General features: G+C 46.6%; 1 protein-coding gene across 1 annotated transcript in view; it reads right to left on the reverse strand.

Moving 5' to 3' along the window:
- Positions 1 to 20,107, reverse strand: part of TMPRSS7 (transmembrane serine protease 7) — a 434,671-nt gene that overhangs the window by 240,741 nt on the left and 173,823 nt on the right. Inside the window, exon 10 of the mRNA XM_078658964.1 lies at positions 15,354 to 15,460. Coding sequence (XP_078515090.1) covers positions 15,354 to 15,460 — 107 coding nt within the window. The remainder of the gene's footprint in view (positions 1 to 15,353; positions 15,461 to 20,107) is intronic.

Here is a 20,107-nt window from a genome sequence, read left to right on the forward strand (position 1 = left end):
CCCCCCACATCAACAGCACTTTTGAGTAGAAGTACTGAGTCTCTGATCACCTACAATCAGACACTACTGGACTTGTAACTGAAGCTTCGCCAGTTAAACTGGATAGCTGCTCTGGAAGGCCTGCTTATTTGTTTGTTACCCTGCTGCTCTCTGACTATGCTGAAGGAGAGCTGGGCTCTGCTTTCCCTCCAAGTGATCTTCAAGGGTTTGTTGGCTTGCCTCCTGTTGCTTGAGACTCCAGAGATAGCAAAGTCTCTACCCCTGCTCCTGAGCCAGGCTCACTGGAAGTGGCCCAGATACTTGTGCCACAGATTTTGACACTTATCCTGTCTGTGTGTAGCAGACCTGGCACATCGACCCGGTTGTGGGATTAAAAATCATGGCTTTGGCTCAGAACCAGAGCTTTGCCTCCAGAGATGTATGCTCATGACAGCGTATCGTCGCTGCTGCAGCTTGGTGAGATTGACGTATCCCCTCGACTGCATGGTAGAATCCAGTGCATTGCTCGATGCCTCTCGACTCTGACACCCGCCTTCACTGAGTGGAGACGATAGATGCATCCTGCGCCTGCGGGACTCAACATCAACACACCTCACTGTTTACAACCAGGAAAGGTACTTTGTTTACCAGGGCCATTGAGGGTCCTAAAGCTGACTGGTGCTCCATCACAATCGGCCCAAACTTTGACTTTGAACTGGTCCAGCATGACCTAAAGTACTCTTTTTAGTGGTACTTGCTTTCTAAGTGCTTTACTGCATCTATTCCTTTAAAATTCAATATCTCATCTTCTATACATTGTATTTTTGTCATTTTTATCTTGTATTGTTTATAATATAATAATGTATTTTTCTAAACCTGTGTGGAGTCTTTTTGTGGGGTATTAGTTGTGTTGCTGTGTGTGGGTGTTGCACAAATACTTACACATTGCTTCTTTAGAAAAGCCTGACTGCTCTGTGCCAAGCTACAGAAGGGGAGCACAGGTTATCTTTTAGTGTGTTTCTAGCTTACCCTGACTAGAGTGGTGGTTATTGCCTGACATGAGTGCACACCTCAGCCAACCAGGAATCCCAGTTCTAACAATCACTCTCCATCTTTCTTTATGAACTGTCTCATCTCCATCAGGCCCCAATATCTTGAAGATTCCTTGTCACATTAATCCTTTAATTTTTGGTCGGTGGCTCAAATGTTTCTTTCCATAAGTAAGTTGGGCATCTCTAAACCGGGAATAGTGGTAATAAGTGAAGGATTTAACATCCTGCTGTAAAGACTGAATTAAAGTACACAACACACTCAAGACTGCCCAATTTTAAAACTTCAGGTATTCCATCAGCTTCTCTATTGTCCTTTTATTTTTACATTTTTCTTGCATGTGCTTTATAAGGCAAAAGGGCCCTACACTCTTTGGTAAAGGATTCCAAGGTTTTTGTGTTTTCGAGTATTCTCAATTTTATCAGCGTGTTAACATGGTGGCAGTGGTTACTTTTTTAAGGTTGGATAGTTTTGGCATTATTGCCATAGTTCTTAACTTCTGAAATATTGCAGCAAGGCCTTTCCCACTGTTCATGGTATTGATATAAATGAAATAGATAGAATATAGGAGAATGAGACATATATGGCCCAATTAGGATGTTGAGCGGACCTCCACCAACAGCCCCGTGGTCCGCCTGACATCCTGATAAATTGGTTCAACCATCGGATTACAATGCCGGCGGTAGAAGCAATTTGGGCTGGGGGAAAGACAACCCCCTCCGACTGGCTCAAGGAGCCCATCTGGGCAGTGGTAGAAGCCTACAATGGGGGTGGTGCCTGAGGAGGCATTGCTGTAGGGATTAGGACGTTCTTTTCCCTCAGCTTTTACATGGTGGTCTGACTGCCATGTATAGGCAGACAGAAAGGGACTCTAGGGGCTCTAGAAGGACCCCGTCCCCTTTGGGCCTCAACTATTGTTCCGGGGGGCATATGTGGTGCCCCCCAAACATCCATGCACCGTGTGCCAGGCACCACATGGGACCTGGCACACGGTGCATGGATGTTTGAATATATCCTTTTTTGTATTGCAGCTAGTGCTGCAGCTCTTTTCTGGGCCGCAGCACAAGCCGCAACGGAAAAAGGCATGTTTACCTTCACCTGCACTTCATATTGTTTTTGGGCTGTCGGAACTGTTGACTTGTTGTCGGAGGGACCCTTGCACGTCCGCCCGCCAACGTAGTGAGGCCCATGGGCAGAAGACACAGTCCCGCCCTACCACTTCTTCACCCCTGCTGAATCACTATGCCCTGAGCTGTGGTAATCTGATATATTTTGCCAGGTGTTTGTTAGTCCCATGTTATTTTCTAATGCTTTTACTGCATCTCTTCATAATTACTGTCCATGTATGTAATTGTGCAGAGCAAGAACGATGTCTGGAAAGGTGAATGACATCAATTTTGTTTTAAAAATATCAAGTTGCTAGACTATTGTGTCAAAAATATTGAGGAGCATGATAAAGAAGGTAAGAACATATTTTTATGTATATTGTTTCAAAAATATCTTGGATTTGATATTTTATTTTAATATAGTTGCATTAAATATAATTTAATAAATAATATATTGGTTATTATTTGAATTTTATGTATGATAAATATTGTAATAATTGTTTTATACGTTTTAGTAGACTATCATTTTTTATGTATAATTGATAATTATGTATATTATTTATTTGATTATTTGATATGTCAATTATTTGTTGTATTTCAATTAGCTGATCATTTGTTGATAAGAGTATTTAATAAGAAATGTTTTAAAATAAATGTTTTATTTATTATTTCTTTTAATTGTATTTGCTTTATTTAATTACTATGTTAATGTTGTTATTATTTTATGCACTTGTTGTTTTTGTGGGCAATAGGGAGGCATATATATTTACTACAAAAAAATATTTGTTTAATATTTTCTTTTATTTTTTGCATTATTACATTCAATTTTTTCAATAATATTTATTTTTAAAGTATATATTTTTCTTTTAAATAATTTGTTAAAATATTTAAGCTGTTATGATTTAAATTAGTTTTGTAAATGATTAGGATTTAAAATGCTACATAAAACCCTTCTGAGGTCCAACGCTTACTCTGCTTTTGCTTACCTTAGAGTGAGAATAGTAAATCTAACCCCTACAATATCCAACACCTTCGCTAACGTTGTTTAGATTGGAGTGGGAAAAGGAAATCTAACCCCTGCAAAGTCCTACCCTTTCCCTACTGTTGCTTAGATTAAAGTGGTAATAGTAAATCTAACCTTCCCAAAGTCAAACCCTTGCCCTGTTTATGCTTACATTGGAGTGGGACTAGTGAATCTAATTCCTACAAGGACCAATGCTGTCCCTATTGTTGCTTAGGATGGATTAGAAATAGTAAATCCAATGCTCCAAACTCCAACATTTCCCGACTTTTGCTTGGCTTGTAGTGGGATAGTTAATTTAGACCATCTATGGGCCAATATTTTCCCTGATTTTGCTTACTTTCGTGTGGGAATAGAAAACCTAACCCTTTCAAAAGGCAACACTTTCCCTGATTTTGCTAATCTTGAAGTGGCATTAGTTAATTTAATGCCTCTAAAGTCCAACACTTTACCTACTGTTGCTAGTATTTTGAATAATATTATTTTTAAACTATTTTTTTAAAATATTTTTCTTATTAATAAAATGACTGTAATTGTTTAATTAACATTTTTGTTTTGTTTTTTATATTCACTATATTTTTTAATAACTGTCTGTGATATATGTTTATGTGAATATATGTTTGGTAATGGACATTTTTCAATATTCTTTTGTATTATTTAATAAAATGTTTACATATTGTGTTTATATTCTTGAAAGTATACATAAATATTTTGAAAATATGTAGTTCATATTAAGACTATTTTATATTAATTGTATTTTGTATATTTACGTTTCATATATATACATACATACATATATATATGATTGTAATTTTTACTTCTCAGTTATTGTTAATGTTTTTAATATAATGCTTTTAAAAATTGTCTAAGTATATTTTATGTTTTTTAAAAAGTTTAAATATATTTTAAATATTTAATTTATATTATTAATTTAAAGTATTTATTTTTTATATTATTATCTAATAATATTAGTGGCCCTCTAAACAGTGACATGTAGGGCATCTAGTGCAATTGCCCAAAACACTACTGAATAGTCTATGAAATCTAGTGAGGGAAGATTGATGAAATAGTGGTAGCTAGACTGAAGCAGCTTAAATGTACTATTTCTGGAGCTAAATAAGCCACTACACTTTCCACTTTCATTTCCACTTTCTAATTCTTCACCTACGTTTTCTTCGCATCTAACTCGGAAACCAGTAAATGCTTTGAACAAGTTTCATACCAAGAGACCTTAATGTTGCAACATTAATGTACACAATTAACTAAGGGCCTTATTACAACTATGGTGGTCCACTGGACCGACGTAGTCATGGTGGCAGTCAATAGACCACCAGACTGGAGGTCCACCCGCCATATTCTGACTATGGCAGTCCGAGCGCCACAGAACCACTGCTTTGACGGTCTTGCAGCAGTGTGAGGCTGGTAATATGCTGGGGGTGCCGCTGCGGCACCGCCAAGCATTTTACTAGTTTCCTCCCTGCCACACTTCTCGTGGCAGTGAGCCTGCCATGAAAAGTGTGGCAGTGAGGAAACAAAGGGGGCCCTACAGAGCCCCCTGTTGCCTCTGCACCATGGGGAGCAAACAGGGGGCACATGTGACCCTCTGTGTACATGCACCCCGTTCCTGCAGGGCATGGAACATAGTAGTGCCTGCACTGCAGGAACTGCCTTTGACTCTGCCATTGCGGTGCATATTTCAGAGGCAACGCAGTGGGACTGCTAGAGAAATGCCTGCCAGTGACTTTAAAAGTCGTACTCTTGCAGGCGGTCTATTTTGGCTTTGAAGTTCTCAGAACAGGGCAGTAGCATGGTGGCCCCTCTCCGAGACCGTCACAGTCAATATAAGACCCCAAGCTACTTCCGGTTCTATGTTTCTCTTATTCCATATCAATCTGCCCACTCATGCTAAGCTACCATTTGAGTGAAATTGCACTGGTGTTCCATATATATCACCTACCTCAGCCAAAGCGTGGAGAATCAAAATGCATACATGTCACCCACAGTTTTAAATGAGAACCAACCCCATAAGTCTACATCAGCAAGTTATCCTCAGAATAACCCACGCTCACCCTCTTGATAGCTTGGCAATACAACCAGGCTTTTCTCAGAGGCAATGTGTAAAGTATTTGTACACACATACACACACACAGTAACACAGTGAAAACTCTGCAAAAGGAGTCCACACCAGTTCAGAAAAATAGCCAATATTTATCTTAAAAGAAGACAAAAACTAAAAAAATCCAAAATACACGTGTCAAGATATCACTTATAAAAGATTAAAGCAAGTTTAGTCCATAGAAATTAATGGATGTGCTTAATCAGGATAAAATACCTAAGATGCGTGAAAAAACAAGGACGATGCGAGGCACAGGTGAGGTGAAGCATCGAAAAAGCAGGTGATGCATCAGTTCCTTACTGATACAGGGGATGTGATGCAACAGTTCCTTAATGCTAGACAGGGGAAGTGATGCGTTGGTTACTTGCTACTGCAGTGGAGGTGATGCGTCAGTTGCGGACACAATGCATCGGTTCCTTACTGTTGCAGGGAAGGTGATGCATTGGTTGTGGACACAATGAGTCAGTTCCTTACTGCAGTGTTGATGAAGAGATCAGCGCCTAGGGACAATGCATAGAATGTCAAGTCACCCTGCGTCGATTCCACATCTATGAAGCAGGCGATGCATTGGAATCAGAGCGGTGTGTCACAGACTTTGGTGATGCGGTGCTCAAAACTCACACAGCAGCAGTTCTTCTGACGCACTGCGATGGAAATCTAGGGCCTAAGTTGTAAGCTGCAGTTGATGCGTCAAGCGGGGCCCACACTCTGGTGCTCGCAGGGGTGATGCATCAGGTTTTGCAGAGATGTGCCGGTACGGAATGACACTTGGAGTTGATCCATGGATTATCTTCTTGAGATCACTGGAACTTACTCTCAAGGGCCCAGGAGCTGAATTTGTCAGCAGCAATCAGCAGGCCAACACAGCAAAGTTACAGTCCCTCCAGGCAGAATATCCAGCTCTTCTTCCTGGAGAATGTCCTCAACCCAGAAATGTTCTGTGGGTATGGGGTCACAGGTCTGGTACTTATACCCATTTTAGCCTTTGAACCAGGCAAACTTCATAGGACAGTCTTTGTAGTGCACAAGGGCATGCCTTTCCCTGCCCTGGTTCCAGACAAACTACAGGGGGGGGGAAGACTTCTTTGCCTGAGGACAGGCATAGCCCAATTCCGATGTCATTGTCAACTCCTCCCACCACCATAGCTCAGGAAGATCCATCAGCCTGGTGACGGGCCCTCAGGATATGCAGGGCACATTATGCCCACTTTCTACCGATTTTCGTTCCACAAGGCAAATTCCCCAAATTACTTTTTGTTCAGATTGGCAAAGATTGAGCAAAAGAGCAAAACGTTAGGGCTTGAAGTAGTTTCTCTTACAATGGAGTAAGTTAATAACTTTAAGAAGAGAAATAATATTGCTGACTCCTTAGTCTAGAATAAATGTGAAACATATAGATTAATAGAAATGTTATCTAAATGTCCCACTAAAACAATGTATTTGATCGTGGCTAATCACCCTGCAGTACATCCTAATCCATTATATATAAACTTCAACTTCTTGTGAATTGACCATGGACATTTAGAGTGGCATCACGTGTGAAGTATATGTGTGATCCTTAAAACTTTCAGCAATTATTACATAATTTGCTCATGGAAAGCTGAATCTTTTATTATTTGAGGCAAAAGACCAGTTTATACTGATAAATTACTGAGATCATTTTATACTGCATTTTCGAGCTTATTTGTTGACAGCAACAAGTGACAGTTCTGTCTCTTATGTCGCTAGTGTGACTCACTTACTTATTGCAGCCCTGCCAAGTACCACGCATCAGGCATTAGACTAACCCATTTTAGTGCAAGTGGCCACATCACCGCACTAATATGCATTAGTCACGCATATAGAGCCCCAGGGGCGTAGCTAGAGCTTGTGGCGGCCGGGGCTATCCTTTAGATTGCCGCCCCTGGGGTGGGGGGTGGTTGGGTGCTGGGGAAAAAGGACGGCGAGCACTTGAAAGAGGTCAGAGAGACACGTAGTATTACCGCTAACAGCAATTATTTTCTTACTTTTGGTCCAGCCGCACCTCCGGCTTAGCTGGGAGACAGGGTGGTGCGCTTGTGTATAAAAGTTCCTGCATGAGACTCGTGTACCTTGACATCAGGACATCAGGAACTGTATTTAGTGTAGACCGCTCAGTGGGTATTGCTTTTGCGATAGAGATCATTTTCTTACTTGTGGTTCAGCCGCACCTGCGGCTGAGCGGGAATACAGGATGACAGACTTAGACATGGGTGTAAAAGCCCCTGCTTAATAGTTACTTGTCTAGTAGCAGTTTTGACTCTCCATAAAATTGTGCATATAGGGTTAAAATGCATGCTGCAAAGATCAGCTGCTTTGCACCTGTTTCTGGTATTTATAGGTTTCCTTCATCTTTATTGAGTGATTTTGCCAGTGAGAAAGTGTCACTCCTCATAGCTGCCAAGGTTTCAGATTGCTATGAGTGACATTTTCATAATTTCTGTGTAATTACGAGTGACATTCCAACGACTATGAGTGACACTTTGCCGCAAGAAAAATGAAGCAGTGAAGACGATGGAATCATACAAATGTCAGAAATTACACATATTTGAGCATAGCTGCTAATGTTTCAGATTGCTTATGTGTGAAATTTCATAGATTCAGTGGATTTACGAAACGAAAGACATTTAACAACTAAATGTATGACAGTTATAGCTACACATTCTTGCGGCCAAAATCATGCAATGGAGTCCATGAAAACAGACACATTTCGAAAATCACACTGATTTGAGCAATAAGAAAGTCCAACTCAGTAGCATGTGCTTTTAAAGCAATTATTTAATTTTTAAATAATCAGCACCCACCACCCCAACCTCAGCTTCAGGTGGGGCTGAACCACAAAAATCTAAGGGTTCTCTGTGACAAAAGAATGAACCCACTGAGCTATCTACATATAATACAGTTCATTACAATACAATATGCTGGTAACGTTATTTGCAGTATGCATATAAACTCTCTGCTCTACTTAATAGTGAGTGAAAACAGCCATGAGACAAAAGTCTGACACAGACAGCTCTCCAGCATGGATATTAATCATCTGCCTTATCTCTGACTAAGCAAGTCTCATGCTGCTTGTAGTACCACTGTCAAGCAAATATATTAAACCCTTTAACTAGCAGTTTTGATGATTTATTAGTACAGAAAAACTCGGAGATGGCCTGCATTTACAGCACAGACAACTTTAGTGTACCCATTTACAAGGCGCTATGCTGTGCTGGAGTCCCCTCACCATTTTCGTAATCAACATTTTGAATTTCAGGAGCGGATTATTAAATTAACATCTGACTTACCTGGTGTGGTCTCTTGATAGAATGATCCACTGAGAGGAGCTGCCTGCGTGTCACAGCAAGATCGTTAGCCTGTCTCTTATGAGTCAGACAGCGAGCCGTCCTGCACTGTATCCTCAATCTGTGTAACCTGCTCTCACTACGAGACTCTACGAGGAAGTGCTGCTCTCTCTGGATGTGGTCTACTTGACCATGTGCAGGGCTGTCACAAGAAGGAGGCAGGCAGGGCTCTTTCCCGGGCCCCTGGCTTCTTAGGTCCCCAGGCTTCTCCAACATCATGTATTTCAATATTAGAAATCATAGATGACATATTTCTCTGTGATGCAGCTAGCACAGCAAGACCCCTATGGGTTTACAAATACGTGATGATCGATTCTCGAAGACCGGCTGCAGAGGAACAGCAATTAATTCCTCGGTGCCTTGGGGGCCGGCTGGCGGGCCGAAAATTGAAACATCCTTTTACAGTCTGGGACAAGGGAAGGAGGACCTGATAACACCCAGGAACTTCTACAAAAGTAGGTTTGGCGCTAGTTTATTTTAAATTGCTTCTTTTGCATTATACAGCCTTCGTTCAAAATTGCAATGCAGTAGCTGCGTCTCCTCAATCCTTTGTCTGTGCACCGACCCGACCCTCCCGTAGAGAGAGAAGCTGAGTGTCACACCCGCCAGCCTTCGGGGAAAGTAGGGAAATGTGTGAATGAGCCGCCATTGCCCTGCCACCTTATACATTTATATTATAAAAAACAATGCGCTGCACTTTCCACTACCTGGTAGTGCTGCGCTTTAGAAATCACATGAGCGCACTTAGGCTTACCAGAGAGAAATGTTAACAACGTGCGCCGTGATTTCTTTTAACTCTAGCAGCCCGCCCACCGCCGCCTGTAACTGCGTCACAACGTCATGAACGTCGTGATTAATTATGCTGAGGCGCATGTCCGTTGAATTTCTGTCATTTATGTGGGTCTGGACTCTGTGTTCACAAATAAATTATAAAGGCCGCTGCGGCCGCAACGGGCCTCCACTGCCGCGGCCGCCTCTAAAATTGTGCCGCCTGGGGCGGACCGCCCCCCTTGCACCCCCCTAGCTACGCCGGTGTAGAGCCCCCTGATATACTGCAGTAATCATGAGGCGCTCCAAAGACAGCCCCGTGCATGACACTGTATCTGTGCAATGCTGTGCGCTTCAGCTCTGTCTGGCAACTTAGCCCGCCGGCGCAGCTGGGAAGCTGGTCGCTACGGTGACCAGTGGCCATAAGCAACATTGTTTCAATTACCATGCTGCACAGACAAAGCAAATTCTACTCTCTCTGGCAGCCCTGCCCAGCCTCTATAAAACACACGTAGCAGGCTGCTGGATCATCCAGGCATCAAGTATAATGGTGTTACCCACTGACCCTCAGAACCTGGGTATCTGAAATCTAAGGTTAGGTAGGTTCTGTCAGGAATGGAATAATCACTTTAAATATATTTTAAACATTTATACATGAAAAGAAAAAAGGAAGCACACCTAGATTGATGTAATCAAGAGGAATTGAATTAGCAAATTAATTATTTTTTCTTTTTACAATTTGCTCTGATCTTGACATAGTGAGGCTGTCATAGAAAACAAAACGTTATTAAGAAATGGCGCAAAATAAACTAATCTGTGATAAGGTGATCTAGAAGTGACAAAGTGCTTTGGGTGAATAACATTTATAAAGTGCTGTACAAGACATATATAACATTTTCAATCCTTATACACTTGAATCTCCAATCCATACACAGTTCTGTTATAGTTTCCAGGCCCAAAATACAGCAGAGACAGCTGTGCTCCCTCGCTCTCCCTCCCTCTCCCTCTCTTTCTCTCCCTTCCTTGCTCTCCCTCTGTCTACCTCTGTCTCCCTCCCTTTCCCTCCCTCCCTCACTCTCCCTCCTTCTCCCTCCATTTCCCTCCCTCTCCCTCCCTCTCCCACACGTTCCCTCCCTCCCTCGAACCCCCTTCCTCCCCCCTCCTCCCTCCCTCTCGCTCCCTCTCCCTCCCTTACTTTCTCTCCCTTTTCCTCCCACTCCCTCCTTCCCTCTCCCTGTCTCCCTCTCCCTCCCTCCCTCTCCCTCCCTTGCCCTCCATCTCTCTGTCTCCCTCTCCCTCCCTTCCCCTCCCTCTGTCTCCCTCTCCCTCCCTCCCTCTCCCTCCCTCTCCCTCCCTTTCCCTCAGTCTCCCTCTCTCTCCTTCCCTCCCCCTCACTCTGACGTCGCCCTCACTCTGAGGTCTCCCTCTCTCTCCTTCCCTCTCCCTCACTCTGAGGTCTCCCTCACTCTGAGGTCTCCCTCACTCTGTCTATCTCGCTCTCCCTCCCTCACTCTCCTTCCCTTTCCCTCCCTTTGCCTACCTCTCCCTCCCACTCCCTCCCTCCCTATCCCTGCCTCACTCTTCCTCCCTCCCTCTCCCTTTCCCCCTCCCTCTGTCTCCCTCTCCCTCCCTTTCCCTCCCTCAGTCTCCCTCTTCCTCCCTTTCCCTCCCTCCCTCTGTCTCCCTCTCCCTCCCTTTCCCTCCCTCCCTCTCCCTCCCTCTCCCTCCCTCTACCTTCCCCTCCCTCCCTCTGTCTCCCTCCCTTCCTCTCCCTCTGTCTCCCTCTCCCTCCCTTTTCCTATCTGTCTCCCTCCCTCCTTCTCCCTCTCCCTCCTTTTGTCTCTCTCTCCCTCCCTTTCCTTCCCTCTGTCTCCCTCCCTTTCCCTCCTTCCCTCTCCCTCTCCCTCCCTCTGTCTCCCTCCCTCCCTCTCCCTCTGTCTCTGTCTCCCTCCCTCTGGCTCTCTCCCTTTCCCTCCTTCCCTCTCTCCCTCGCTCTCCCTCCCTTTCCCTCCCTCCCTCCCTCTCCCTCCCTCTCCTTCCCTTTCCCTCCCTCCCTCGCTCTCCCTCCCTCCCTCTCCCTCCCTTTCTCTCCCTCCCTTGCTCTCCCTGTCTGCCTCTGTCTCCCTCCCTTTCCCTCCCTACCTCTGTCTCCCTCTCCCTCCCTTTCCCTACCTCCCTCTCCCTCCCTCTCCCTCCCTCTCCCTCCCTCTATCTCCCTCCCTCCCTCTCCCTCTGTCTCCCTCTCCCTCCCTTTTCCTATCTGTCTCCCTCCCTTTCCCTCCCTCCTTCTCCCTCTCCCTCCTTTTGTCTCTCTCTCCCTCCCTTTTCCTCCCTCTGTCTCCCTCCCTCCCTCTCCCTCTGTCTCTCTCTCCCTCCCTCTGGCTCTCTCCCTTTCCCTCCTTCCCTCGCTCTCCCTCGCTCTCCCTCCCTTTCCCTCCCTCCCTTCCTCCCTCTCCCTCCCTCTCCTTCCCTTTCCCTCCCTCCCTCGCTCTCCCTCCCTCTCCCTCCCTTTCTCTCCCTCCCTTGCTCTCCCTGTCTGCCTCTGTCTCCCTCCCTTTCAGTCCCTCCCTCGCTCTCCCTCCCTCTCCCTCCCCTTCCCTCCCTCTGTCTCCCTCCCTCTCCCTCTGTCTCCCTCCCTTTCCCTCCCTCCTTCTCCCTCTCCCTCCTTTTGTCTCTCTCTCCCTCCCTTTTCCTCCCTCTGTCTCCCTCCCTCCCTCTCCCTCTGTCTCTCTCTCCCTCCCTCTGGCTCTCTCCCTTTCCCTCCTTCCCTCGCTCTCCCTCGCTCTCCCTCCCTTTCCCTCCCTCCCTTCCTCCCTCTCCCTCCCTCTCCTTCCCTTTCCCTCCCTCCCTCCCTCGCTCTCCCTCCCTCTCCCTCCCTTTCTCTCCCTCCCTTGCTCTCCCTGTCTGCCTCTGTCTCCCTCCCTTTCAGTCCCTCCCTCGCTCTCCCTCCCTCCCTCTCCCTCCCCTTCCCTCCCTCTGTCTCCCTCTCCCTCCCTCTGTCTCCCTCCCTTCCTCTCCCTCTGTCTCCCTCTCCCTCCCTTTTCCTATCTGTCTCCCTCCCTTTCCCTCCCTCCTTCTCCCTCTTCCTCCTTTTGTCTCTCTCCCTCCCTTTCCCTCCCTCTGTCTCCCTCCCTTTCCCTCCTTCCCTCTCCCTCTCCCTCCCTCTGTCTCCCTCCCTCCCTCTCCCTCTGTCTCTGTCTCCCTCCCTCTGGCTCTCTCCCTTTCCCTCCTTCCCTCGCTCTCACTCGCTCTCCCTCCCTTTCCCTCCCTCCCTCCCTCTCCCTCCCTCTACTTCCCTTTCCCTCCCTCCCTCGCTCTCCCTCCCTCCCTCTCCCTCCCTTTCTCTCCCTCCCTTGCTCTCCCTGTCTGCCTCTGTCTCCCTCCCTTTCCCTCCCTACCTCTGTCTCCCTCTCCCTCCCTTTCCCTACCTCCCTCTCCCTCCCTCTATCTCCCTCCCTCCCTCTCCCTCTGTCTCCCTCTCCCTCCCTTTTCCTATCTGTCTCCCTCCCTTTCCCTCCCTCCTTCTCCCTCTCCCTCCTTTTGTCTCTCTCTCCCTCCCTTTTCCTCCCTCTGTCTCCCTCCCTCCCTCTCCCTCTGTCTCTCTCTCCGTCCCTCTGGCTCTCTCCCTTTCCCTCCTTCCCTCGCTCTCCCTCGCTCTCCCTCCCTTTCCCTCCCTCCCTTTCCCTCCCTCCCTTCCTCCCTCTCCCTCCCTCTCCTTCCCTTTCCCTCCCTCCCTCGCTCTCCCTCCCTCTCCCTCCCTTTCTCTCCCTCCCTTGCTCTCCCTGTCTGCCTCTGTCTCCCTCCCTTTCAGTCCCTCCCTCGCTCTCCCTCCCTCTCCCTCCCCTTCCCTCCCTCTGTCTCCCTCCCTCTCTGTCTCCCTCCCTTTCCCTCCTTCCCTTGCTCTCCCTCCCTCTCTCTCCCTCCCTCTCCTTCCCTTTCCCTCCCTCCCTCCCTCCCTCTGCCTCCCTTTCCCTCCCTCCCTTGCTCTCCCTCTCTGTGCCTCTGTCTCCCTCCCTTTTCCTCCCTCCCTCGCCCTCCCTCCCTCTCCCTCCCTTATCCCTCCCTCTGTCTCCCTCCCTCTCCCGCTGTCTCCCTCCCTTTCCCTCCCTCCTTCTCCCTCTCCCTCCCTCTGTCTCCCTCTACCTCCCTATCCCTGCCTCTCTCTCCCTCCCTCTGTCTGCCTCCCTTTCCCTCCCTCCCGAGCTCTCCCTCCCTCTCCTGCACTTTCTCTCCCTCCCTCGCTCTCCCTTCATCTCCCTCCCTCCCTCGCCCTACCTTGCACAGAATCGCCCGGCCCCCACAGAGCAGCAGAGTCTCTGAGTCGCGCTCTAGTTGCAGACACTCTTTAAAAAAAAAAAAATTAAAACACGGGTACGATGTTTGCAAGAGGTCTGCAGGCCGCCAGGGAAGGCTTGCCGGGCCACCAGCGGCCCGCGGGCTGTACTATGAGTACCAGTGGCTTAGAGGCATGTTTTTCGTAATTAACATTTCGAACTGACACAGACCACTGCCTAGTCAACAACATGCTCCTCCTGGCCCGATGAAGATCATTATGGAGTTAAAATGGACTGGGATAGGCAAGTACAGTCCCCACCTCTCTCAGAGAATCATGTTTTAAGATTCTGCAAAGGCCCAGAAGAATAAAATGAATTTGAAACCAACTGGTAGTGGGGCTGAATTACTTGTGTGTCCTAGAGTTTTCATGCAACAGTCAAAGGTGAATAATCGAGTGCTGAAGCAAGATCAGCGTTTTGTCTAGTGACAGTTGTCACAAAAGAACATGAATCACGCACATTCACAAAACTGTATTTTATGAGGATTAGCTGTGAGTTTTTACTTTTTACTAGGTTAGTGCCCGCCCATTTCTGGTACTTTGCAGCAGTTTTAAAGATCTTAGGGCCTCATTTATGAGAAATGGCGCATCGCTGCGTGAAAGCAGCGATGCGTCACTTCTCAGTGCGCACTCCTTGCCACATACCTGATGCGTCATATTTAATGTATGACGTATCATGTCGCAAGGAGTTACAGATACGTCAGTATTTCTGACGTATCTGTAAGCGCAAAAGTGACGCATTGCTGGAGTGTATCACAAAAGTGACGCATCTCCATCAATGTGTCCTTTCACATGGGGCAAGCCTCATGTGAAAAGGCCTGCTTCAGTCTTACGCCTGCTGTAAGGCAGGCATAAGAAATTGACGCATTTGTGTCCTAGAAGTGGCGCAGTGAAATCTCATAGATTTCACTGCGTCACTTCTACGACCCTTTCTTGCGTCAATACGCCCCCCTTGCATACATTATACCTGGCGCAGGTATAATGTGGCGCAGGGGTTTACAAAGTGACGCATCTACCTAGATGCGTCACTTTGTAAATGTGGCGCAACAAGGCGCATTTTTTACGCCACTGGTGCGTCACAAAAAGTGACGCACCAGCGGCGTAAAGGTGACGCACGGCCTCATAAATGAGGCCCTTAGAGTTTCTTGTTGCTCCAATGGGTGTAATGTATGTGTTTCCCTCGTCTTGATTGCTTGATTTTGCTCACAAGAAAGTGTCACTCATAGTCGTTGAATGTCACTCATAGTTACACTGAAATGATGAAAATGTCACACATAAACAATTTGAAACCTTGGCAGATATGTTATAGCGGAAGTGAGCATATTATTGTATAGCCTTTTTTAACACTGTAAATCAAGCATGACTCTTACTACGGCTAGACCCGTCTGTTTTCTCTCCCAAAGCACACAGGTGAATGTGGTACATTCTCTAAATTTCCATTTTCAAAAGAATACCTAACGGCAAATTCAGATCTCTAGTAAAATGGCATCTTGGTTATTGTACTTTAAAAAAAAACACATGAATTCAAAGTTTGTTTAAAATGCCACAGGACAACTTTTGAATGTGGGGCTTCGATTAATATACATTTCTAATCAAAATACAGACGCATACTTACATCTCTTCATTAATCTTCCACCATCCGTGTTCGCAGCCATTAACATTCTTCACCTTAATTGTATAATTATGAAATTTAAGTGCGATACCAAGGTCAGTATGAGGAGTCTGCAATACAAGAGATGAATGAAAGTAATAAATATAGGGGCATATTCACAAGGAGCTATCGCCGAATTAACTGCACTTTATCGCAGCCAAAGTCGTGATACATTTACCACCCTATTCACAAGCTTGTGCTAACAGCCCACAGCACCAGTTTTCCCGCGAAAGCAGCCGCAAAAAACATCGCCACAGAGGACCACCGCACCTATCGCTAATGAGATGCAGAGTAGGCATTCCCGTGCAAAAACGTACGACACCTCAAGATTCACAACAACCAGCCACATTGGCGATAACAACACAAAACACGTGAAAGGGCGCGTTAGCAGCTGGAAATTAACACCTGCTCTGACCTGGTGTAAAGTCGGACCACAGCCTGCACCACAAAAGGGAGCACAGCCCACAGCCACACCTGAAGACAAACAGAAGCCATGGAGCAACTGAACATGCAGCACGGACACCCAAGAGGGCCACAACACCCACCGACACCACACACAGGTCCACCGCTCCCTGGCACCCCCGACCAAAGACATGCCACATCAGCTACACCTATACATATACAAAATATTCTGCCTGATGTTGTACAATCACAACTGGTGACATGCATGTGTCGCCACAGAAATGAGCATCACACATTCACGGCCCCCACCCCGTCCCAAGCAGTAACAAATCTTGGAATAAAGCTGGATCCAACTCTATCTATGAAGGATCATGTGGCAGCCACGAATAGCTCATGCTACTATAGTTTACACCTCCTACGTAGGATACTTCCCTATCTGTCGACCGATCACCGGAGAACCCTGGTTCAAGCCATTGTGATGAGTCATCTAGATTATGGGAACGCACTGTTGGCGGAAGTAGGAGAGGCATTGCTTGCTAAATTGCAGGTAATTCAAAACTCTGCGGCTATGATGATTTTAAATTACCTCCCAGGCTCTCCCTCCGCGCCCTTGTTGAGACAGCTACACTGGCTGCCTATTAAGAAGCAATCCTTTTTTAAGATCTGCTGTCTTACTTTTAATGCTGTGAATGGCAAAGGCCCTCTATATTTTCAGAAGAAATGCTTGAAGCAAGCTTCAGGTTGTAACCTAAGGTCCAACTCTTTGGCCCTGTTAAAAGTTCCTCGTATCCGTCTTAGCCACACTGGTGGGAGATCCTTCTCGTACCTTTCCCCGAGGCACTGGAACCAGCTCCCTGTTGCCTTGCAAAAATGCTCTACGTATGCCGCTTTTAGGAAACAATTGAAAACCTTCCTGTTCTAACATATTTTTAATGTGACCGGCTATCCTTCCCACTTCGCTAGGGTAGCGCCGAGATGCCTCCTGGTGAGTCGAGCGCTTTAGAAATTCACCTAACATAACATAACATAACTTTCGAAGCAAACAATTAAACTTTATCGAAATAAACACAGAAATGAAATGAAGACACATGGCGGCTCCCCATCGGGGCAATCCGTAGGCTACATCGTGAAGACAAAAAACATGATGAGGAGATGTGTCCTGCTCACATCAAAGGCCAGAGAGAGAGCGAAGAAGAGAGGGTGAGAGGGAGAAAGAAGATGAGAGGGGGAGAGAGAGAGAGAGAGAGAGAGAGAAGAAGAGAGGGGAGAGAGAGGGATTGCCGGCCCTGCGCACCCAGGCCACACTGCTCACCTGCTGCCACCGGTGTGTCCCCAACCACTTGCCGGAATGTATAGCAGTACACCAGGTCACACATCCGAGTCAGAGCCATCATTTGAAACAGAGTCCAGATACATGACTGGCGCGGTACACACACTTGCACAAGACAACGTCGTCCGCCCGCCCATGCACACCCAGGCAGAGGCACCCCAGACCCTCCCGCCGCCCATCGGAGCATGCCCGCCCATGCACACCTGGCCCCCACTGCTCACCTTCTGCCACCGGCGTGTAGACAGCAGGTCCCACCATGTGCTGCTGCAAGTCACAAGCCCGGGGCCCGCGGATATGCCAACCTCCACACAATGCAGTCACGCTGCGCAGGCCACCAGGTCCCACCTCTGGTGCTGGGTCTTGATTACACCATGGCATAGGACATAACGGGGCACCCGGCAACATTGCAGCCTGCACAGCTGCTCAGCCAATGGGTACCACTAACACTGTGATCCCGGAAGCGAGGCCACATGGCAGTAAGCCCACGCAGCCCACTGGCTCGGCCTACACTGCGGCCCAGCAAAGCACAAAAATCCTGAGCAGTCCAGACCGCCGGGATGGGCATCACCGCAGGCTGCACACCCGCTCAGCAGCTTAAGGTGCCAATGAATCATTGCACCCAAAGTCACCGTCCCCTGGTGGAGTGCTTGTGCTGGTCGCAATGCAGCGTGTGCCATAAACCCTGTTCAACCCCAGCTCGAACTGTGGCGCTTGCTGCCTTCTGGTTGGCGGAGAGTTTCTCCTTGGTACTCCGCTTGATGTCATTCCATCGCCACTTTACCTCGTCCATTGTCCTCTTGTGCTCCCCGATGGCATTCACCTTGTCCACGATGTCCCACCAGATTGCATTTTTGGTGCCCAATGACACGTTGGAGGTGACGAACAGTTGTTGATGGTGGTCCATCACCTCCATGACTATGATCCTGTTCGCCTACGGACTGAACTTCGTCTTCCTATTCTTCTTGTCCTTGCCCTTCCCTGTCCCCAAGCTCCCAGGCTGGTCGTCCGGGGTGCTTGTGGGGTTGCCCTCATCCTCTGCGCCTGCTCCGGCTGCCTCCATGGTGCTTGGGTGTTGGTCAGTTTGTGTTTGTATGTTTTTTCTACTTTTATTGTGTTTTTTCCTGCCTGCCAGGTGTGTGTTGCAGGCCTGGCGCTGCTTATCGCTGTTTTCCTCATTGCGCTTTGGCCCATCGCAGATTTTTTGGTGTTGTAGTTTGTGTTTTGGACTCCATTGAGGTGGTTTTATCGCAGACATTGTCCGAGGTTTCTGCAGACTATCGCATGCTACCACCGCGTTTTGAATTATACGTTGCCACAGGGTTGTTTTCCCGCGATAGGCTGCGATGTTGAAAGATGCTTATGCTACTCTTGAGGTAGTTATCACAGGTTCTTGTGAATATACCCCATAGTGTGTTCAGTATGTGAGCATTTACTCATATTTTAACTCGCTATCACCTTGGTTAGTAGGATTGCAGAAAAAGCAACAGGAACATATATCAACATAACTGTATTGCTTTATAAAGAATATTGAGAGTGCACGCATTGACCTGGCACCAATGTGATGTTTAGAAGCGGTAACAAGCATACATGCATACACTCATAGACCCTCCTAACTATATTAGGGCTTGGCGTCTTCACTCAGAGTCGCTGTGCTATGGTTGTACGATGGTACAACGCAAGGAAATACATCACATGCCTTTACCACACATTTTCTTACCACGCATGTCTTCACCATGCATATGCTTTTACATCGCATGCTATTACCACAAATTGTCTTTATATATAAATACAATGTATTTGTGGGGGGTGACCCCCATGCCCCTCAGCTTAACTTAAATGCATGGTTAAGGCATGCGTTGTAAGTATGCATGTGGTAAACATATCCATGCTAAAAATCCGCATGGTAATGGCACAACAAGGTAAAACCTCATTGTAAAGGCTGTTTGCCCTGTGCTATGAATGTCACTAAGGGCCATATGTAGGTAAATGGCATTTACCAAATCGTAAATACAGAATTTTACAGATTCGGTATTTACAAATCGGTAAATGCCATGTAGGTAATTATTCGGTATCAATTACCGAATCGTTATGATTCGGTAATTACCGAATCGGTATTTACCGATTCGGTAATTGCCATTGATTCCTATGGGCCTTGAGGCCCATAGGAATCAATGGCAATTACCGAATCGGTACATACCAATTCGGTAAATTTACCGAATTGTCAAGGGGGACAGGGTGTCACTTTGACACCCTGTTGCACCCCTGATTCTGGCTTGTGTGCCATGTGACACACATACATGCCCTTAGGGCATGTATGTGTGCCACGTGACACAGGTGTACATGCACAGATGTGCATGTACACAGGAATTCGTTATTTACCATGCAATAGTATTTCATGGAAAATAACGAATTCCTAAGGGCCTGTGGCACTGTTTCCAGTGCCACCTACATCCCATATTACCGAGTCTGTACATTTACCGATTCAGTAATTTACAGATTCAGTAAATTTACCGATTCGGTAAATTTACAGAATCGGTAATTTTCTGGCCCCCTACATCTGAAACTACAAATTCCGGTCGGTAATGGCCGAAATCGGCCGTTACCGACCGGTATTTGGCCACCTACATATGGCCCTCAAATACTGTTCGGGATTGGCAACACACAGGAGAGGGCCCTGTGTAATTGTTTTACTGTATAACCAAGTCAAGTGCATCTGTGAACATCTACTACTCTTCTAATCTTTGTATGTTCTCAATATCTTTGTATGTTGTTTCAAATATCTACTTTTTCACTTTTAGAATATTCATTCATATTTATTTTTCATGTATACCTCACTGCATTGACATCATTTTGTGTCAAATATCACTGTTATCATTTGATCATAATTCGTCAATTGATGCTTCATAGTAATCCTCCCTTACCACCACCATCTTCAAGGACTCTTGCTCTGCAGCTGGCATCAAGGACTCCATCCACAAAGCATGCA

The sequence above is a fragment of the Lissotriton helveticus genome, chromosome 8 (genome assembly GCF_964261635.1).
Source record: "Lissotriton helveticus chromosome 8, aLisHel1.1, whole genome shotgun sequence".
Lineage (NCBI taxonomy): Eukaryota > Metazoa > Chordata > Amphibia > Caudata > Salamandridae > Lissotriton > Lissotriton helveticus.